This window comes from Dreissena polymorpha, chromosome 11 (assembly GCF_020536995.1).
Source record: "Dreissena polymorpha isolate Duluth1 chromosome 11, UMN_Dpol_1.0, whole genome shotgun sequence".
In the NCBI taxonomy this organism is placed as follows: Eukaryota; Metazoa; Mollusca; class Bivalvia; order Myida; family Dreissenidae; genus Dreissena; species Dreissena polymorpha.
Genome location: NC_068365.1, coordinates 39,198,598 through 39,221,818, shown reverse-complemented (window position 1 = coordinate 39,221,818; position 23,221 = coordinate 39,198,598). Strand labels below are relative to the sequence as shown.

The window sequence follows — 23,221 nt, the reverse complement described above, 5'->3', positions numbered from 1 at the left end:
ACTTTTCACCTATTCAACCATCACACTTCTACATATCCAACCATCACACTTTCCACCTATCCAACCATCACACTTTCTACCTATCCAACCATCACACTTTCCACCTATCCAACCATCACACTTTCTATCGATTCAATAATCACACTTTCCACTTAAACAACCACCACACTTTCCACCTATCCAACCATCACACTTTCCACCTATCCAACCATCACACTTTCCACCTATCCAACCATCACACTTCCATATTTCATGTTTAAACTCGTCCATACACCCAAACATGTCTATATATGAAGTTTTTTTGCTCAGGATTACACATTTTGGTGTTCATGATTTTTACAATAGTTTGATGGTTGTGAAGTTCACCCTCCAAAATGAAGTTTAAAGGAATAAATACAGAAATTACCAGAGATTTATCTGATGGCCATCATAGACAAAAGTTTGCCATCAAAATACTTCTTGATTTTGTGTTCAATTTTTGTGAAACTTCTCATGTTTCATACTCAGATTAGGAGTTGTTTGACACATACTTTTTTGTACAGGTTTAGGATGACAATTTTTTGTATTTGTGTTTTGCAAACTTTCCTGAAACTGAATTCACTTGATGAATATTATTTATGTTTGTTTAATCTTTGAAAAAACAAATGATGGCAATATGGTGGCCATCTTGGATTTTTTTAAGCAGTCTTCTTGCCATGAAGGATTTGTAAGATTTGGTGAAGCGTAACATGTTCATGATACTTCATACCGTTTGTAAATAATATATTGTGTTGTAGTATTTTACTTGTTCAATATTTTGTCAACCAAACCTCTTCAAAAATGTTATCAGATTTTCATTAAACTTTATGCATTTAATAAATTTTGTGAGCAATAATGTTTTATTTTTGTTTTTGATAATAGATTTTGAGTTAATTAGGCACACATGTTGACCTTTATGGGAAGATTAGTAACTTGCACAAAACCTTCAAGGTCAGGGTCATACCTTCAAGGTCAGGGTCATACCTTGAGTCTGAAGATCAAAATACAGCAGCTCTTGTTTTATGGATGTCATTGATGTCAAAGTGATATGTGAAGAATAAATCACCTTCAGTAATATCTCTAGTAATATATGGGGGAGTTAATCACCTTCAGTGATAGATCTATTTATATGTGTGGGTAATTAACCATCTCCAGTGATAGCTATTGTGATATATGGAGTAATTTATCACCAGTGAAAGATCTAGTGACATTTAGGGGAATTATTGATGAAGCTTAACTTATTTCTAAAGATGGTATTTGTTGTTTTTTCTTGTTTGTTTTCTAGTATATTTGTGGTTTCTTTACTTGCTTGTTCAACAAGTGTTAATGAAAATCAATTTGTGCCATCCTTAGAAATCTATTGTTTGGGATAACCCGATCCATGACATGGCAGGTTGGTTGGTATGAAGGTATTTTGTTGTTGTTGTTTTTTATACGCATACTTTTGATTTATACTAATTATGAATCAATTTTAAAATACCTGTAATAAATCTTAATGAAAAACACTTAAATTGTTTATGAGACATACAACCAAGATAATACTGCTATATTGCGCAAATGTGTGTTGTGTACTGCGTAACGTCCTTGTTTTACTTCAAATATGCACCATTTGTATGGATAACGTATGCATTCAGACCATATGCTTAACTATTACTTGGCGTGCATCTGCACAACTTGCATAAGGAATCTTTTAGCTGTCAAATATGACTAAAGTGTCATAAACAAATTCTGTAATATAGATGTATTAATAAAGGTCTAAATTGACCAACAATTATTGAGTAAGTAATATGTTCAACACTTGTAAAACACTAACAAAAACTATCACAGTGACACAGTTTCAGTATGTGTATTTCCTGCGACTTAAAGCACCTTAATATTTGGGAACCATCAGAACGGTTGGTTTGAACACAGCATCCTTGCGAAGTAATGCACATTGTGATAAATTTGTATTGTCTTGCTTGTGAATTTGGTCAAAAAGTTATTCTATGCCTAAAAAAAGCTTTTGGGTCAGCGAAAGTTGGGGTGAGTTGATCGGGTTATCCTAAACTAAGAATATTTAAAAGATGCCCTTGACCTTGTCTGCTGCTTTGTTTCTTATTCAATAATAATCCAATATATGTTTCTTGAAAACAAAACTGAAGCATAAAGCAATAGTAGATAATACAATTCTGAGTACAGTACTACTTATGTTAGAATGCATTGATGTTTTGATAACAAATAGATGATGAAAGCAATTATATGAGCCTCATTCTAGGAAAATGGGGCTTAATGCATGTGTTATAAATGTTGTCTAGATTAACCTGAGCTTTCCTTTATACGAAAAATACACCCAAATTTCAAAGTGTAATCCCTAATTAAACTGGTTCCCCGTTGAATATAACCGTTGACTATAATATACAACATAGAGAGTGTAACGATAGATAAGGGGAGGTAACCAATCTAATCCCTAATGCAGACTGACCAGGCTAATCTAAGCAACACTTTATGTAAGTTAACCCTTTGCATGCTGGGTAATTTGTCTTCTGCTAAAATGTCGTCTGCTGAATTTCTAAAATAAGCATTTTCTTCATTTTTTTTCAAAGAATACTATCAGAATAGCAAACAGTTTGGATCCAGATGAGACGCCACGTTCTGTGGCGTCTCATCTGGATCCAAACTGTTTGCAAAGGCCTTTAAAATTCGGCTCCAGCGCTTTAAGGGTTAAGTCCGGTTTACCCAGAGTGAATCTCATATACAGTAATTCTTACCTGTTGTTGTTGTTGTTGTTCAGGATGCAGGTGCAGCGTATTGCGGCGCTGGACTCGAGCTGGGCCCACCTTGGTAACGGTCTCAACGCACACAACCACCCAGCCTGGCTGCAGTTATACCTGAGCGCCTGCAAGCTGCTGGACCTCTGTCTGGCCCTCCCTGCTGACTCTGTACCACAGTTCCAGCTGTAAGTGTACCCTCTGTCTGGCCCTCCCTGCTAACTCTGTACCACAGTTCAAGTTGTAAGTGGACCCTCTGTCTGACCCTCCCTGCTGACTCTGTACCACAGTTCCAGTTGTAAGTGTACCCTCTGTCTGGCCCTCCCTGCTGACTCTGTACCACAGTTCCAGTTGTAAGTGTACCCTCTGTCTGACCCTCCCTGCTGACTCTGTACCACAGTTCCAGTTGTAAGTGTACCCTCTGTCTGGCCCTCCCTGCTGACTCTGTACTACAGTTCCAGTTGTAAGTGTACCCTCTGTCTGGCCCTCCCTGCTGACTCTGTACCACAGTTCCAGTTGTAAGTGTACCCTCTGTCTGACCCTCCCTGCTGACTCTGTACCACAGTTCCAGTTGTAAGTGTACCCTCTGTCTGGCCCTCCCTGCTGACTCTGTACCACAGTTCCAGTTGTAAGTGTACCCTCTGTCTGACCCTCCCTGCTGACTCTGTACCACAGTTCCAGCTGTAAGTGTACCCTCTGTCTGGCCCTCCCTGCTGACTCTGTACCACAGTTCCAGCTGTAAGTGTACCCTCTGTCTGACCCTCCCTGCTGACTCTCTACCACAGTTCCAGCTGTAAGTGTACCCTCTGTCTGGCCCTCCCTGCTGACTCTCTACCACAGTTCCAGCTGTAAATGTACCCTCTGTCTGGCCCTCCCTGCTGACTCTGTACTACAGTTCCAGCTGTAAGTGTACCCTCTGTCTGGCCCTCCCTGCTGACACTGTACCACAGTTTCAGCTGTAAGTGTACCCTCTGTCTGGCCCTCCCTGCTGACTCTGTACCACAGTTCCAGTTGTAAGTGTACCCTCTGTCTGACCCTCCCTGCTGACTCTGTACCACAGTTCCAGTTGTAAGTGGTCACATCAACACTGGATCATATATTTTAATAACTATTCAAAATGAAAGAGATTTATCATTTGATCTCACTTCTTTTATTAATGTTTCGGTATTGCATCTTTGGAATTATGTTAACAATTCTTTTAATACGTTAAAAAATTACTGTGAAACCATTATTATTTGTCAGGCATTAGTTTTTCGTCTATTTCCTCAGTGTATAGAGTGACGAATTTAAGATCCTAACGAATAATTATGTCCAATATTTAAACAAAATTTAGAATGAATTAAGGGTTATTTTGCCCGATTTTTGTAGCCAAATTTCGGCTATATTCCCTATGCAAAAAGTATACTTTTTCCCAAAATTTGCTAAAAATTTCCCAATTGGGAAAAAAATTGCTAATGACATCGGCTGTTTAGCTTTTTAACAAATCATAGTCTGATTTGGTTTTGTACGGGTTTTGACTATACCTCGATTTGGATAACATCAGCATTATTTGTGTGCAGCATATTCTGCGTGTTGTTTAGGCGCTTATTATATTTGCGATGAAATTCAAGTGTTTTGTGATTCGGCTGAATGGAAAGCAAAGATGCGCAATTCAAAATATTACATGAAAAAGATTCCAAAGCAAAAATCTGGCGGCAAAAGGAAAACTGTTGATTTTGTAAGCTGTATTGAATGTACTGACTTCGTTTAGGTAGAATAGTAATGATTAGCGCTAATAGTTAACAACTTTATGTGTGTATTTCAAGGGTGTTGACTAATCGGCAATTGGCTTCGTTGTTTCAAACACCTGTTAACAGTTATTAAGTCCCGCTACTCCTCTAACCATACAGCTGGGTTCCCACTGCCGATCAGATCAACTCGATCAAGCCCGACCAAGAGGTCGCGTACTGGTCTGGTTAGGTCGGCATGAGCGGTGGGGCGGTCGGGTAGGTCGGCATTGGTCTGGCTTCCTACTCGATATATTTTGACATGTCAAAAACTATCAAGTAGCGGTCAAGTAGGAAATGGATCGAGAAGCGCTCGGGAAGTGGTCCTGTATTAGTCGTGTAGAACATCGAGTTGATTGTGAAGCAATCGTGTGGCAATCGGATTGACATCTTTTACACCATCTGTACCCGATCCGCTTGACCTCTACCCAAGTTATTATAGATCGCAACACAATCCACTCGACCTCTATTCGATTTGTTGTACAGATTTACTAGACTGCTACCCGACAGCTACTCAACCGTACACGATCACTTTCCGATTGCTATTTTACAATGCAAGAGCTCTGTAACCGATCTGCTCGACCTCTACCCGAGTTATTTTAGATCGCTTTGTACGACTGTATTACGACCATCACGATCTGGTCATGTGAAGATCTGGTGGCAAGCTGAGGTCCACTTGGTCGAGCTGAGATCGTATAGGGCTCGCTTATAGGTCGAGATGATCGAGGGGAAATGGGAAAGATGGTTGAGTGGACGTCGTGAATGAGTCGTGTGGAGGTTGTGTGTTATCGACAAGAGGTCGAGAAGTTGTCGTGTATACCCTTTTTAGTTGAGCTTGGTCGGGAAATTTCGGTGATCGGGATGATCGAGTTGATCGGATCGGCAGTGGGAACCCATCTTAACAATGGACTTGTCAATGGCATTCCATAATAAGGGCCCATTACTATCACCTGATAACAAAAAACTATTTAATTGGCATGTGACAAACCGTACCCGCAAGTGTCCTCCCTTTTCCCCACCACGATTTGTTTCAATTAATCCTGGACATGTACTACAAACAAATCGGATATTGCCTTAGGCATTTTTTTTCAAAATCAGAAATTGGCAAATTTAAGTGCTGACGAAATAGTCATTTCTTTTAAATGACTTAATTGTGTGCAGACGAAAATAAATGGTTTCTCAGCAGGGTTCCCAGCCAACCTGGAAATCAGGGAACACCTGGAAAAATATTTTCACTTTTTCCAGTCAGGGAAAAGTCAGGAAATTTGGGAAAAGTTTCTGAAATCAGGGAAAAATCAGGGAATTTTGTTTGGTCAGACTTTCCCAACTTGTGTCGAGAAGTCCATACGATTAAAACAGCAAATCGATGCCTCTGCATGCCTATGGTGGCTTTGTAGTATACATGTAGCTTAGTTATGTCTGCAACTGCTGTTTATTGAGGGTGTCTAAAACAAGAAATAGGTCGAAATTATGATCCTGGAATTTTTATTTTTCTTCAGGGAAAAATCAGGGAATTTTGTTCATACAAAAAGCTGGGAACCCTGCTCAGTATTTAACACAACCTATCAAGTAATAAAGTCAGTGTTTTTAAACATCAAATGTAATGTATACAATGCTGGACCAGAATTTTAAATAAAATAATATCTAAGATATAATTCATGGCCAAATACTATACTCACAAACCTCAATATTATATACTGATTCACCTTCCTTTGTTTTGAGTTTGATGTACTTTCACTGTCTAACCACAGAAAATCCATCTCTATTTCTCCTCTGACTGACTGACCCTGTGTGTTTTCTGCAGGTAGCGCTGGGCCTCCACACAAGGACACTTTCCACTAAGACTGGATTCTTTTAGACGAAACTTCCTTTTATCGAAAAATTCCATAAAAGAGGAAAGGGTCATCCTTGATTAGTCTGTGCAGATGACACTTTTTTGCTATGCATTAAGCCTAATTTTCCCAGAGCGTGGTTTTTGTCTTCAGGTATCGCTGGGCCTTCATAGGAGGTGCTGCAGCAGGGGAGGGAGACGAGGGGCTGGACCCAGAGGCAGCTGACAGGCCTGCAGTCGGGGAGGGCAAAACTGATAGGCCTGCAGGCGGGGCGGGCACAACTGATAGGCCTGCAGGCGGGGCTGGGAAAGCTGAAAGGCCTGCAGGTGGGGCAGGAAAAGCGAAAGCAAAAAGGAAAGAGGCGAGGTTCAATCCTCACATCATCCGCTTGGCGCGACTCCTCAATGCCAAGGTATGAGACTAATATCAGCCTCGTTCAGGGAAAACTGTGTTTATTTCATGTGCGTAAAGTGCCTTCCCTATTTAGGCCTTGTTATCCCCATGCAATAGGCCGAGGAATATTGTTTTGGCGTTGTCCATCAGTCCTTCCGTCCGTCTTTCCGTCCGTCCGTCTGGAGCCATATCTTGGAAGTGCTTTGGCGGATTTCATTGAAACTTGGTATGAGTATATATATATAGGGATAATAGGATGATGCACACCAAATGGCATTGTACACCATCTGATAATAACAGAGTTATGGCCCTTTGTATCTTGAAAAAATGCTTTTTTGTGTGTCCAGAGCCATATCTTGGAAGTGCTTTGTCGGATTTCATTGAAACTTGGTATGAGTGTCCAGAAGCATATTTGCGGGGGATATCAATTCAAGGAATTTGCTTGTTTTCCTAGTAAGCCCAGTTTTCCCAGAACAAAGCTTACATGTACATGCTTCCTGCATCCAATGATACAGTTATATCTGGCATGCTCATTGTAGAAGACTTTTTTTACTGATGCTTGAAGGTTTTCCATTTCTAGACACAAAATATTGTGTTTTGGTAAAATGTTTTTTTGGACACATGCAATTACATCTGCCATATGGTATCTATTTATTGTAGTTAAAAGGGGATGTTCCATTGAAAAAAGTGACTCCTGGTCGACCCCTGATAACCTTCACACACTTACGGTCCCTTCAAGAGCTGCAACCGTTTTTCAACACACTGTGCCTGGCAAACCAGTCGGACAACCTGCTGCTGGCGGCCCGCCAGTTGGGAGCAAACTTGTCCTTGAAACAGTCAGCCGTCATCACCAATGGCCACGGAGGTCAGAATCTTGGACCCATGTCCACCAGTCAGTCAGACACCAGTGGGCGGGGCGCAGGTGGGCGATGGTTACCAAAGTCCCAATCGGCGCCCAGCTTTGCTGTACCCCAGCCAATGAGTGAGCAGGGAGCTGATGTTACATCAAACAAGCAGTTTATTGAGGACAACCTGCTGAGGGATTTCCTCGAGATGGTCTCATGATCTGGACACATACTTATACTTATGAGCCTAGCTCTGGGTTAACGTGGTTAAATGCATGGGGGCAAAGTGTTGTCAAAGATTAGCCTGTGCAGACTGCACTTTCCACTTTAATGGAATATTTCGTTCATATGAAGACTCTTCTTAACAAAACTCCAGTGTAGGCGGAAAGTCCCACTTGCATTAAGCCTTACAGTGCTGGAACCGAAATTTGAAGGCCTTTGCAAACAGTTTGGATCCAGATGAGACGCCACAGAACGTGGCGTCTCATCTGGATCCAAACTGTTTGCTATTCTGATAGTAATCTTTGAAAAAAATCGAAGAAAATGCTAATTTTAGAAATTCAGGAGACGACATTTTAGCAGATGACAAATTACCCAGCATGCAAAGGGTTAAGCCTCATTTTTGTAGAGCCAGGCTCATTTACTTGGGCTATTATTAAAAGTTTTCAGAAATACCGGGATATATTTCTATGCTCATGACATACATTAAATATTATACAACTTTAAAGTACAGTTAAACACCGCTATTTGGAAGTACTTTGTATGGTCATAAATAGTTCAAAATAAAAAAGTGTGAAGTAGATATGTTTTTGTTAAACTAATACGTTTTTTGCAATAGAAGATACATATCGCTATATCACACAACGTTGACTTGATGCGGTTCTCTTGTCGTATACATGGCTTCTTTCTGAAGTCCATACATATACTTTATTATGTGCAAATCTGTTACATGGGTAGATTTTATATGCTATATTATAAATTATTCCATAAATGGCATGCTTTGTTTCTATTGGCTCTTTCATTAAAAATATATATGGCAACATTGTGTCGTGATGGTATATCGTAAGTACATTACTATTTTCTTGCTTGTGTAAAATGTATATGGCAGCCTTTATACATGTACAATATGCTTGTCTTTCATGTTTCCTTTCTTAACTCAAATAATTATTCTTGTACACATACAGAAACCAGAGACGTAGATAACATAGATGTTATCTACGTCTCTGCAGAAACATTCCATAAAACAATCATGTCAATCGATGTTTTGAGTGTTATGGCTTTTTGTACGTGTTTAGTGTTTATTTGTTGCTTTGTTTAGATGTTTTAGCTGATTGCTGGTATGAGGTTTTAGCTGATTGCTGGTATGAGGTTTTAGCTGATTGCTGGTATGATGTTTTAGCTGATTGCTGGTATGATGTTTTAGCTGATTGCTGGTATCAGGTTTTAGCTGATTGCTGGTATCAGGTTTTAGCTGATTGCTGGTATGAGGTTTTAGCTGATTGCTGGTATGAGGTTTTAGCTGATTGCTGGTATGAGGTTTTAGCTGATTGCTGGTATGAGGTTTTAGCTGATTGCTGGTATGAGGTTTTAGCTGATTGCTGGTATGAGGTTTTAGCTGATTGCTGGTATGAGGTTTTAGCTGATTGCTGGTATGAGGTTTTAGCTGATTGCTGGTATGAGGTTTTAGCTGATTGCTGGTATGTTCCTAATGTTTATAAAGAGGATGTGAGGACTATTGGTTAAAATTAATAGTATTGTTCCAGTAATGTACTGTCAAAGCGCCGAAAAATTTAAGTTGCCATGGAAATTGAAAATATCAGATTTATGTACCGGTATATTGGTTGCTTCATATGTATTTTTCTCTTAAAACTATTCGAAAACAACTGCATAAATGATTGAGGAGATACATTCACAGAAATGCTTCCAATAATATATAAATTTAGTTTTCGTTGCAAGCTTTTTATTCTGAGGGATATTTGAAAAGCTTTACCTTCATGCTATTGCACTTGTTTACTTACAATCAATATTTTGGCCATGTTGCAAACACATTCCTTGAACTTTCTATATTTTACCAATTAATCTTAATTTTAACCGATGGAAAGTGCAAGTCAAGTCAACAGCCTTTATTGGTATAATGTATTGTAATTTTAACTACTGTATTTCATCTCTCTTTTGCAATCTATCTGTCACCAGGTCAATCATAAACTTTGCCCAATATTTGCTCATGCTTGTGTTTGTGTTTCGTTTTCAACGAAGTTGTCTTGAATTTACATAGCATTGATTAATCTTTTAATAAATAATTTAAATAAATTTCTTTACATTTTATTGACATCATTATTTTCTACCTTTTACGTTTGTATATACCTTTGGATTCATTAATCAGCTACCTGTATTGTAGGTCCGCCTATTTACTATTAGATTTAGAACACTGAGTGGATGCATAACTCTTATTGCATATGTGTAAGTTCAAGGTCTTGTGATTTGAATGTGATTGCCTGCTTAGAACAATGCATGTACGACTTGAATTGTGTTGCGATGGGCGGCAAAAATTACGAATGTATCAATGTTGTTAATTCTGATCATGTTACGTTTAATATATTGATTGCCAAAAAAATATATTACGGTTATTTAAAATAAACACAATAAAGAAATGCATTTTGTTTTTTCTGATATGTCTGAATGTTGAATTCACTATTTCATTTGAACTCTATGGAAATATTATACATGTAACAAGTGTTACATTTGAGAATAAGTTGCATATTTGTAAGGGAACTAAAAATTATCAATGTATATAATTACTTTCATGCACAACAGAATAAAACTCTCAGTAAAATGTTTCATTTGGCGCTGTTTAAGAGTGCGTGCTAGAGTAACAGAAATATTGACCCAGCAAAAATAATGCGGACAATAATTGGGACGATAATAAAGTGTGAACACTGAGAGCCATAATAATCATGACCTCCAATCGCAGCCACTAGAATACATAATTAGCGTTACGTAAAGTAACTGTATCCACTTATTTACATTGCGAAATCTTGTCGGTATAATAATACTGACCACAAGTATTCACTGAATATTTAATGTTATTGTTTAAGCGTTAAAGGTAAACAGTCATGAATAATTAACAACGAAGGTCACAAAGACCTTAATTGGACAAACTCGATCAGAGTTGATATTTCTGTAAAATGGTCGTACTGGACTGACCTTTTGTTTTCATTTCGTTTATCCAAGAAGCATCATCGGCCAATGTGTGTTGCGGACAGTGTTCAAACATCATCGGCCAATGTGTGTTGCGGACAGTGTTCAAACATCATCGGCCAATGTGTGTTGCGGACAGTGTTCAAACATCATCGGCCAATGTGTGTTGCGGACAGTGTTCAAACATCATCGGCCAATGTGTGTTGCGGACAGTGTTCAAACATCATCGGCCAATGTGTGTTGCGGACAGTGTTCAAACATCATCGGCCAATGTGTGTTGCGGACAGTGTTCAAACATCATCGGCCAATGTGTGTTGCGGACAGTGTTCAAACATCATCGGCCAATGTGTGTTGCGGACAGTGTTCAAACATCATCGGCCAATGTGTGTTGCGGACAGTGTTCAAACATCATCGGCCAATGTGTGTTGCGGACAGTGTTCAAACATCATCGGCCAATGTGTGTTGCGGACAGTGTTCAAACATCATCGGCCAATGTGTGTTGCGGACAGTGTTCAAACATCATCGGCCAATGTGTGTTGCGGACAGTGTTCAAACATCATCGGCCAATGTGTGTTGCGGACAGTGTTCAAACATCATCGGCCAATGTGTGTTGCGGACAGTGTTCAAACATCATCGGCCAATGTGTGTTGCGGACAGTGTTCAAACATCATCGGCCAATGTGTGTTGCGGACAGTGTTCAAACACTATATTTAAATAATATACATGGACATGGAATTATAAAACACAAAGAGGTGTAATCATGGCGTTCTGTACGAAATTATTGAAGTCCGCTGAAGTAGCCCTCTAGGAAGTCAGGAGCTAGGAGCGGTCGGCCATGTGGTCCCACGAGTCATACCGGAAGTCAGATTGGCTCATCCTCGCGGCCTGTCTGCTCTGCACGTGCTCTGGAGAAAACCATTGGATAGACCCAACAGGTATAATTTGAATGTAATAAACAATATAAGCATGTGTACTATTTAAGTATTTGTCAGGAAAAATGTTTGTGTTCCTGTATTGCAAGACGATGATATGAATAACGAACAAGATGATGCTAGGTACCGTCATTACTCTTAGAAACTATATTTTTACTCTATATTTTTGTTTCCGTGTCCGAAAATGTAGATACGAATACTTTTCAAAAATTAAAGGCGTCCGAAAAGTTAGTGACATCAATTAAAGTGTCCGAAAATAAAAATTATATTGATATAAAAGAAATAAATCGGTGTACACTAATTTTTATTTTGATTTACCTTTCTTTTCTGCTTTAAAGAAACTTCACAACTTTGCTAACTCTCGCCTGAAATGAAATAGAACGAAATAGTAAAAACAAATAACATTTAACCTCCTCAATAGGACGAAACTGTTTCAAATGCTGTTGGGTGAATCCAATTATTTCTACCGGTATAAATGGTTATTTACCAAATTACACGAATGTAATGGTCTGTAGTCATCAGGCATGCTTCTGTCAGGTTTTAATATCTGTATCCCGTTGTAAATATCAATTATCGAAGTGTCGCAAGATAAGCGAAAAAACAGGGCTGAAGTCTGTAGAATAGCAATGACAAATATACTGTCCGAAAATTAAGAGACATTAATTATGCACGAAAACCCGTATGTCCGAAAATTAAGTTACGAAAAAAAATGCTAAAAAAGGGTGTCCGAAAACTTAAAGTAACAACGGTATCTAAAGCTTTCTTATCCTAGACGATATGTATTTCATAATCGTTTCGGTTAAATGTAATCGTTTCTTTTTGCTTTATGAACTTACTTGATCGCTGTCACTAAAAACGACACTGTAGAAAGAGCAACACGTCCGAAAAGTCTTTATACAAACCACATCCTGGATGGTTTGACAATCTATGTTGTCCTGTTAGGGCAGTTGATGGTATATGTGCGTCTCTCCTCGTTGACCCAGGTTAAATTCCCACTCCTGGAGCATGTGACCTTGGTTGGTGGTCGCTATATTGGTCAGGAGGAGTTTCCTAAGGGTACTCCGGTTTTGCCCTCATCACAAAACCACACAAAAAATCAATTAACTTTAAGTAAAAATATTAAATAAATTGCAGCTATAATTCAAAATGCGTTCCAACTGTCGTGAGTCTGGTACTTAAATTATGTAGTAGTGATTTGATATTCTTCAGGTCTTCACTACACACAATGCAGCCTAAGACGCGGAAAGACCTCGAAATTCACACACATTATTAAAAAACTTAAAGATATAAGAAATGGTAGTTTTCGGAATCGGATTGTTTTAAGATTTTAAAGGAAAAAATAAAAACACATTCACAGTGGATTTATAAACCATCTCCTAAAGCAAAGTGTTTAAAATGCAGATCGTACGTGTAACGTGTACTGATAACTAATCTTTACAACATATGGCCCCTGTTCCAGTGGACCTGTGGTCATGCCTGCAGGGGACCATCCAGTTCCGGATCTCGGACTGCGAGGCGGGCGGCCTCGTCTACATTCTCAATAGGGGCTTTGTTTACAACGTACAGCCGTCACAGAACGGCACCATGATCTACACGTGCTCGTTCGATGACTGCTCAGTTTACTGGGTGACACACCAGCAAATGCTTATCTCCAAATGAGCCGTGCTCTGTCAACAGAGGGCTTGATGCATCTCCGTTAATTGTCGTCCCAGATTAGCATGTGCAGCCTGGTCAGGGACGACACTTTCCGCCGGAACTGGATTTTTTCTAAGAAGAGAAATATCATTAAAGCGAAAAATGTCGTCGATGTTTAGCATGTGCGGACTGCACGTGCTAATCTGTGACGACACTTTCCGCACATGCATTAAAACCCCTTTTCACAAAGCACGGCCCCAATGTATTTATAAAAAGTATTGAATAGGTTATGACCTTTATATCTTTAAATGAGATAACAGTTTAGACTCTATTCGTTTGTAATTATTTTCAAGTGGTATGCACGCAATCGAGATCATTCATACCGTATTCGTCCATATATTTAAAAGCGGCTCATTTCAGAACGAGCAGTTTACGTTCGTCCTGCAGAGGACGCAGCTGGTGCAGACGAGTTATGACGTCAGACGAAAGTTCGTCTGCCTCGCAGATCAGGCGAGTCTCGTCACGTGGGACACGAAAGCCAACAGGTATGACGTCACATAGGCGGCACTTAGCTGACTAGAACCTTATACAAGTCCACCACAGTTGTACTAATTTATTAAAAATAAACTGTGTATGTTATTGGTTGTTGCTCGGTGATAATGCAATAAACCTGATGCATGACATTTTCGTTTCGATGGTTATATAGTTCCAAAGACATCTAATCGTGATATAAGTATTTATTAAATTTTTGCTAAACGCTGTGACGTATTCATTTGTTTTTTAATTATTTTACTCATATTTAATTAATGAACGGTAGCGAGTATGATTGCTTTAGTAATTAACCTGGGGAATCTAATAAGATTAGTCGATAATAGAAGGTAAACTGTTTACTCTGTCATTTAGTAATTTGCTCCTAGCGCATGCAAGTAGACCGGACTGTTGTTAACAGGTCATAGTATTCATATAATATAGGTTCATAACAGAAAATAACATAATATATTTGAGACGCTTTTGCGTACTGTTCTTTAGTATTGCAGTCATGTCGTTTTCATGAGTAGGTATTTACTATTTAAGGGAACGTTATAATTATCTTTTAATTGGTTATGATAATTATCGTTTATGTTAAATTAAATACCATCATCGAAAATAACTGATGTCGAAAAGCAACACCGACCCATCTACATTGTGTGAAACGAACAAGATGACAAGATGAATAAGAATTCAACATTGAGCCTATAGGCATACCGTCACGAGCGACTCTCAAAGGAAAACGCATTGTTCTCGTTGCAGGAAGATTTGTCGATATTTTAAAAGGGTATGAATGGCACTCATTATGGACATTATATCTACGACATTAAATACTATTGGGTTTGAAAGGGTGATTCAATTCAGTCGTGTTCTGAAAAAAATGGGCATAATGCATGTGCGTAAAGTGTCGTCCCGGATTAGCCTGTGCAGTCCGTTTTTATGGTATTTTTCGTTTAAAGGAAGCCCCTTTTTACCGAAAATCTAGTTTAAGCGTAAAGTGTCGTCCCTGATAAGCCTGTGCGGACTGCACAGGCTAATCTGGGACGACACTTTACGCGCATGCATTATGCCCAGTTTTCTGAGAACAAGACACAAATGTGTTTCTTCAGCACGTAATTTTTATCATGGTACACTGCCATATGCGGGATAAGACGGAATACGGATCGTTGTTACCCATGTCAATGCGCAGGGGAAAGCCCGTCGACATACCTCCTTAACATCAATACTCGCTTTCAGCTTAAATAGTATTTATCGTTTAAAAGAAGTCTCTTCTTTACGAAAATCCAGTTAAGGCGAACCGTTTCGTCCCTGATTAGCATGTGACAGCATTACAAACCGTTTCGTCCCTGATTAACATGTTACAGCATTACGAACCGTTTCGTCCCTGATTAACATGTGACAGCATTACGAACCGTTTCGTCCCTGATTAACATGTGACAGCATTACGAACCGTTTCGTCCCTGATTAACATGTGACAGCAGCACGAACCGTTTCGTCCCTGATTAACATGTGACAGCATTACAAACCGTTTCGTCCCTGATTAACATGTGACAGCATTACGAACCGTTTTCCCAGAGCGAGGCTGATATACAAATGTTTCCGTCCTAAAATCTACTCACAATCCAAAATGTATTGTGAAACAGGTGCGCCAACAAAACAAGGTGCCTGTACCACGTGACTTTTTCGGCTATGTGTGGGACAATCGGATGTCAACAAACCATCGCTTCAGGTAACGTTTTTGATAATTTCTTCATTAATTCAAAACCATTTTCAAAAAAACAAAGACGAGAGCCCGGTCATTGTCAAAATACACAACTGTGTTAAGTTTGCGCAAAATTAATTTAGTATTTTTTCCAAAAAGTGCAACCGCGCGTTTGAAAAGACACGAAGTGAAATGCTATGTGTGGTATATTTTTTATTCAATCAACAAAAACGTTCATTATAATATTGTCGAAGGTTTAAAAAATAGGGCCGACATTGTAATTCTTCATAGAGAAGCTACATACAAAGTATGTTTGCACAAATACTTCTGATTCGGAGTGTGTGCTTAAAAATGCAATAATGCTATGTGTGGGACACGTTTTTGAAATACTATGTGTGGGACACGTTTTTGAAATGCTATGTGTGATATACAAACTAAACTAGAGAATCGAAAGATTGACATAAACATCAATAATATTTTAAGTCTGTCTAAATAACAAAAGTTGGTCAATAAAACATTGTTGGTACTGTTTTGCGTGCTTAAAATATGATAATCACGACGTTCATGTAACTCAAAATTATCATAATTGTCGATAATTAATATGCATATTTTTTTTACTTGTAGAATGCCATTTGTTTGGGAACAGTATGGTAGAGAGAGGTCAAAACACAGTCGGGAATCTCCAAACACAAAGCCACCCACGCACGGGAAGGAAAATATTTCTGTTGCGGCAAACCTTTTCTTGTGAGTTTCTATAAAATTGATTGTTACAAAATGTTAAATTTTCAGTGAATTGTTACTTCAAACTAAGGCACGTGTTTAATACACAAAATCGTAAGGATTGTTTGTGCAAGGTGTCATGTGAATATAATTGTAACAAAATTACAAAAAGTGTTATTGAACTTATGGTTGTGTGCTTTTTATCAGGAATGTGTAAACATATTAGACCGTAACGGGAGTTATTAAATAAGCATAAAGAGATAATACAGCATTATTTAAACAAAAAGACAAAAGGATCGATAACTTATTTTTCTGTAAAATCATGTATTCGTACCTAAATCCTATTGAGCTATCTTATATATGACGCATGACAATTATTTATTTATTTTTTTAAGTTTTACAGTTTATTTCATGTGTATTTTGTTCTTTTCAGGGTGATTAAAGTATTTTTGGAAGCACCTTCAAGAGACGTACTGATATCTTGATCAATGAAAAGTTGTCATATATAGTTAATGTTCAAAAGTTTAAAAGACTGTTTGTTTTGTAACCAGATGGTGCAAGTATTGCAGTGAAAGAAAACAATCAAAGTAAACATTAAACACAAATTTGACAATTCAACAAATTGAACAACATGTATTGTTTATTACTTGGTGCGGTGGTAACAAGATCTTGCAGCCCCTTTCATGACTGGGTCGAATGAGCATTTCCATTAAACATCTTACACTATTTTCAGTTATTCAGATTTCATTTGAAATTGAGTTCATGAAGTATTCTAACACGGCACGCGACTTGTTTTCTATAGACAAAGAAGGAAATCAAGCGTGGGTTATTCTGCAATAACTTATGGGCGGAGCTTAATGTTTAAGAAATAATATTTTTCTATGATGGTTTGTTGTCGAATAACCCACAGTAAGGAGTATAGATGCGTAGGAATTAAATCACGAGTGCAAAGCACGAGTGATTTGATAACACGCATCTATACAACTTACTGTGGGTTATTCGACAACAAACCATCATAGAAAAATATTATTTCGATTCTAACACGATTCTGATTGATTTGGTCAAGCTTTAGGACGTGAACTATATTTTTCAATACTCCGCCCTTCTTAGTACAAAGTTCACTATTTAGTGACGTCATTGAATTGTACAAACATATGACGTCGTTTTCATTCATAAATATTTTGCAAATTACGTCACTTTCATTGAAAACAACAATCGTAATGACGTCACGTTTATTGATGCTACTGAAAAGCTGACATGCTATATAGATTCTAAATGTTTTCTGTATTACGCTTCCTAACCAATAACATTCTTTGTAGGTGTGATTATGCCACTTATCACCAAATATACAATTTATTGTTTCATTACGTTTATATACATGCTACATTTATTACACTTCTTTAAGGGCGGGTTTTAGCACGTGCATTTTACTGCAATATTTTCTTTATTTATTCGGAACTATTTTCGAAACATTAAGCTCCGCCCATAAGTTATTGCAGAATAACCCACACTTGATTTCCTTCTTTGTCTATAGAAAACAAGTCGCGTGCCGTGTTAGAATTCGAAAATAGTTCCGAATAAATAAAGAAAATATTGCAGTAAAATGCACGTGCTAAAACCCGCTCTGAAAGAAATGTAATAAATGTAGCATGTATATAAATGTAATGAAACAATAAATTGTATATTTGGTGATAAGTGGCATAACCACGTCTACAAACAATGTTATTTGTTAGGAAACGTAATTCAGAAAACATTTATAGCATGTCAGCTTTTCAGTAGCATCAATAAACGTGACGACATTAAGTTTTTACTAGTGTTGTTTTCAATGAAAGTGACGTCATTTGCAAAATATTTATGAATGAAAATGACGTCATATGTTTGTACAATTCAATGACGTCACTAAATAGTGAACTAAGTACTAAGAAGGGCGGAGTATTGAAAAATATAGTTAACGTCCTAAAGCTTGAACCAAATAAATCAAAATCGTGTTAGAATCGAAATTATATTTTTTTATGATGGTTTGTTGTCGAATAACCCACAGTAAGTTGTATAGATGCGTGTTATCAAATCACTCGTGCTTCGCACTCGTGATTTAATTCCTACGCATCTATACTCCTTACTGTGGGTTATTCGACAACAAACCATGATAGAAAAATATTACTGTATTTCTTAATTAATACAATTAAATATGTTTGTTGGTATAATAAACCCCCCAAAGCCAAGACTTTTTGCGATGATCATTTGTCACGTGTTAATTAGATCATTTATTTGTTTGTAAAGCAAGATTTGTTACTTTGCGAATACTGATGTACTTCTTTATGTACTTGGTGCTTTAATTTGTATTGTAACATGTGCATGCTGGTTATAAAGCAATGTTATTATTAATGAAGTGTTTATTTTGATATACTTAAGATATTCATATGGAGATGATATTGGAAACTAAATGAACTTAATAGACCACAAACAATCATCATTGGATTTATATTGTTATTTGTTATTAAACAATTGTTTTATTAACATATATACTCAGATTTTATATTCATCTAATCAATTTCATTAATAACATAGATACAAAACACATAAATACTAGTATACACAAATATCAATACATACACTTTGTTTTGATTATGCCAAAATACATATTAAATGGTATGTTTGCATGGTTAGTTGAAATAGCTTTCCGTAAACATCACAGAATGAAGCTGGGTCCGTCTCTGTCACTGTGGTTTTGATAATTAACTTGCCGCATAACACCTTCCGTGTGGTTTGATGGTGTTCATCTAATTCTAACACAGCTTCGCGCCTTAAAGCGTTACAAATCCTTCGACTAATCCTTGTCAAGTCTGAAAAACAACAGAAGTAAAACCCATTTTAAAGCAAGTGCTTTTACTTTTTTTGTCATTCATTTATAAAAAAGAACCGAATTTAATAATCAGGCAGAAATATCAATCATGATATTTATTTAAAGACAATAAGTCAAAAAAAGAAAATATTATAGTTCAACATAACGTGTTTGTTAAAAAAGACCATTGGTTGGATAACAATTACGCAGTGTATTTTATTTAAAATTTATGTTCAATTAAACATAAATTGTTTAAACATTACACAATGACTTCAGTATTCCATCATGTAACATTTGGTTAATTTGATATATTTGCAGTACAGACTGAAGTATATGTTTTAGATTCTTACATAACTGTGATCAGATTAAATGCAGAACTGACGGGAAAATTCTTGCATACCACACATAGCATTTCAAAAATGTGTCCCACACATAGCATTATTGCATTTTTATACACAGACTCCGAATCAGATGTATATGCGCAAACATACAATATATGTAGCTTCTCTATGAAGAATTACAATGTCCGCCCTATTTTTTAAACCTTCTACAATATTATAATGAACGTTTTTGTTGATTGAATAACAAATATACCACACATAGCATTTCACTTTGTGTGTTTTCAAAAACGCGGTTGCACTTTTTGGAAAAAATACTTAATTAATTTTGCGCAAACTTAACACAGTTGTGTATTTTGACAATGATCGGGCTCTCGTCTTTTTTTTGAAAATGGTTTTGAATTAATGAAGAAATTATTAGAAACGTACCTGAAGCGATGGTTTATTGACATCCGATTGTCCCACACATAGCCGAAAAAGTCACGTGGTACAGGCACCTTGAAAATATCGATACTGGAGTCGTAAGAGAGAGATATCAATATGTTTGTTTTACAAGTTCATATCAGAATTTTGTTCTTTCACCGATGATAATGATTTTAGAGACAACAACGAAGACCTCCGTAAGTTTGTGTTTAAAGCGGAGGCGGTCATGACATTTTACGACCCGGGCTTACGGAAGTTGAAAACCGGAAGTTACGTGCAGCTGGGAACACAAATCGGAGCGGTTATCGAACTCACGAACAACATCGACGGTAAGTTGCGGAAGTGAATTGATGCGTTTGTACATGTTTTTTGGTGTTTTTTTTACAGTGACTTTGGTACTGCGTCGTTAGCTTTCAGTAGAGGTAATTACGCTTAAAGCGTGCATTTACTTTCTAGAATTTGTTAACGAGGAACGATGGCTACTTCACATTCGACTGGACAAATGTGTGTCATTAACGTAACTTCCTGTAGGTCATGCATTCGGCGGACTCCCCTAAACAAGCCTTATTGTAATACAATCAAAGACGGTATGGTGTAGTCAGTCGGTTTGTGGCAAAAGCATGCGATGTTATTTTGAAAAGTGACGATTTCTAGAAGTGCAGTTAGATGTTGAAATATGTTGTCGCTTGCTTATTATTAATTGTTTTTATCCCATTCAAAACATTTACGAGATTATCATACAATGTACACACGCATAAATTGTGTTAACACATTAAGATTGCACCCAACTTCTTTTAATTGCCATAACTTAAATTTTTATTATACATTGTAATGAAATACGATGTTATTTATTATCATACAATTTGTCATGCATAAGAGTAAAATAAGCTGTTTCTTTTTTTTACCGTGATATAAGGTTAAATATGTTTTTGGGTTTTACGTAAATTATTTTTCGTACTTTAACGCATCAATATACATGTAGGTCAATTGCAACTTTATGCTCCGTGAGACACACACACACATATATATTTTTCTTCCCTAATAAAAAATCTCTACGCTAAAACGCAACTTAGTCACTTAGTTACCATGAACACTTTCCAGGCCTGTTTGACATCAACATCCGGTCATGTGACGCGTCTGGCATCTCGCTGATCGAGGCGCGGAGCCCGGTAGATGGCGCGCTGTTTCGCGGGTTCAACAAGACGTCACGCGGAGTGGTGGTGAACAGCTTCGCGATGTTCCGAACGACTTCTATGCGCCGGGAGCCAGTGAGCATGATGTTTTCCTGCGTGCTCGAGGTCTGCTATGCACCCTGCGTCGAGGTGAGATCTATAGGTAGAGTTGCAAATAATATCGGACAATTAATACCAATCTCCATGCAGAGTTGTCGTTCCATGCTCTCACATAATGATACATTGACCATCTGCCTGTCTCTCCGTCTGTCTTTCTGTATGTCCGTCCGTCCGTTTGTCTGGGTTAACTTCTCGCTTGAACATATATTATGCATTAAAACAAAGCCTTTTTCTCAGCGGTTACTTCATTCAGACATACGATTTATTAATCTTTACTTCTGTGACATTTTTTTTAAATACCACACGTCATACATTTATGTGCGTTAATATTATTCATGTCCTTTTGGGTAAGAGCATTGTTACAGTGGACTCCTAAACGCACCAGACACTAGGTGAACAAAAATGCTTTGAATGCCATAGATTAATCGTCTTTGACTACGCTTCTGATTTATATTTAATCTAAAATGTACACCCGCTGTAAGTAAGTAAGTAAGTAAATTGTTTAATTATCGTGATATGTGCAATATAACAAAACATCATAATAATATATATTCAAATGTGTTTTGCACCCGACCCGATGGGCCTATAAGTCACCAAAACATAATATCTCAAATTATGTACAATTGCACCACATACACTTATACATGTGAATATTATATTATGAGTATGAATATGAAAAAAAAGATGTACAGGAATTCATGGAGGCAGTCCTATTTCCAGTACATCTGTGATGGCACGGAGGCTGTAGCCATGGTGCCGAGATGGCGTCGCACGGCAGGAGGCGTGGCTAGGGAAGTCTCCCTGACAACCATATTCAGTGTCGGAATGGAAGGTAAGAAAGTTGTACATCAAATCCGTACACACCGATATCCATTCGTTTGTGACAACTTTCTGGTACAATTTAGGCAATTTACCAAAGAGCCATATTTTTTCAACAAAAGTGACGTGTGTGTAGGTAGTATTTTCAGTTGTTCTGTTAAAGTAGCTTCAAGTACGTGTGTAGGTAGTATTTTCAGTTGTTCTGTTAAAGTAGCTTCAAGTTGTACTAAGACTAAAATTCGGTTTATCGAGGGAAATTAACTTATATTTTGCTAAATTTGCTCCCTTCTTTTTGTGTTAAAATTGCTGTAACCAAATAAACCTCAACACAAGCGTCTTGTATTTATGACATGGTTATTTTCTCCACTTGCAGCTCTCCCGACCTCGGTTGTCTTGCCATGTGAAGGGATCAGTAGAGTCATTGCTGTATCAGTACTGGCGGCTGTCTCCGCCCTGTGGCTTAGCAGCATCTCAGTCGCCACCTACTATCTACGGGAATGGAGGAGCATTACTCACAAGCATGGAGGTGACAGCGGGCAACGCGACCATGAACAGAGCACAAACAGAGAAACGATCCAGGGGCATATTTAGATCACTTGACAGTAGGAATATGAGCCGCGTTGTGGGGAAACTGATCTTAATGCATGTGCGTTAAGTGTCGTCATGGATTAGCCTGTGCAGTCAGCACATGCTAATCAGGGGCAACACTTAACTCTTTTATAGATTTTTTTGTTAAAAGGAAGTTTCTTAATCCCTGATTAGTCTGTGCCGACTGTACAGGCTTATCTGGGACGACACTATGCAAATGCATTAAGCCCTGTTTTCTCAGACCGCCACTTATAATGCGGGATCATTGCAAGCCAAAGAAAAGGTTGATGTGAATCAACAGCCTGTACGAGGTATCAACATTATCCAGGATTGGGTTAGAAGTGGACTTGCTCTGTCAATGCATGTCCGACACAAGATGACAATGAAACAGCTGATGCGTAACATGACAGAGGAAAGTTTGAGGACACTTTCCTATGGTTTATGACGTTTTATCAGTGATTCAACATTCCCTGTTTCAAACAGTGAAAAACAACAATGAAAATGTTCAATACTTGTTTTTTTTCCCTGGCTCACGAATTTATTAAGTTAATCAAACCAACTTTCAGAGCTCCGGGAAGATTTGTTCATTCTCAAAATTCATAT

The 23,221-nt window shown here is 37.8% G+C and overlaps 2 protein-coding genes and 1 long non-coding RNA gene across 3 annotated transcripts in view; 2 read left to right on the top strand and 1 right to left on the bottom strand.

Moving 5' to 3' along the window:
* The window catches only part of LOC127850105 (protein dopey-1-like), a 111,260-nt gene extending 101,008 nt beyond the window's left edge, over positions 1 to 10,252 (top strand). The window contains exons 28-31 of the mRNA XM_052382879.1: positions 2,789 to 2,953; positions 6,517 to 6,775; positions 7,417 to 8,969; positions 9,066 to 10,252. Of these exons, the coding sequence (XP_052238839.1) occupies positions 2,789 to 2,953; positions 6,517 to 6,775; positions 7,417 to 7,821 (829 nt within the window). The 3' untranslated portion in view covers positions 7,822 to 8,969; positions 9,066 to 10,252. The remainder of the gene's footprint in view (positions 1 to 2,788; positions 2,954 to 6,516; positions 6,776 to 7,416; positions 8,970 to 9,065) is intronic.
* A 414-nt stretch (positions 10,253 to 10,666) lies between these two features.
* LOC127850533 (uncharacterized) lies at positions 10,667 to 12,499 on the bottom strand. The gene is made up of 2 exons (XR_008035340.1): positions 12,050 to 12,499; positions 10,667 to 11,704 (listed from the first exon to the last, which is right to left on the bottom strand). It is a non-coding gene; the product is annotated as an uncharacterized LOC127850533 (long non-coding RNA).
* A 1,123-nt stretch (positions 12,500 to 13,622) lies between these two features.
* Positions 13,623 to 23,125, top strand: LOC127850531 (uncharacterized). Its single transcript, XM_052383640.1, has 5 exons — positions 13,623 to 13,911; positions 20,097 to 20,248; positions 21,021 to 21,241; positions 21,932 to 22,043; positions 22,404 to 23,125. Exons 1-5 carry the CDS (start codon positions 13,724 to 13,726, stop codon positions 22,619 to 22,621), a joined length of 891 nt encoding a protein of 296 aa, XP_052239600.1. The 5' UTR covers positions 13,623 to 13,723; the 3' UTR covers positions 22,622 to 23,125.
* Positions 23,126 to 23,221: the final 96 nt, after the last annotated feature.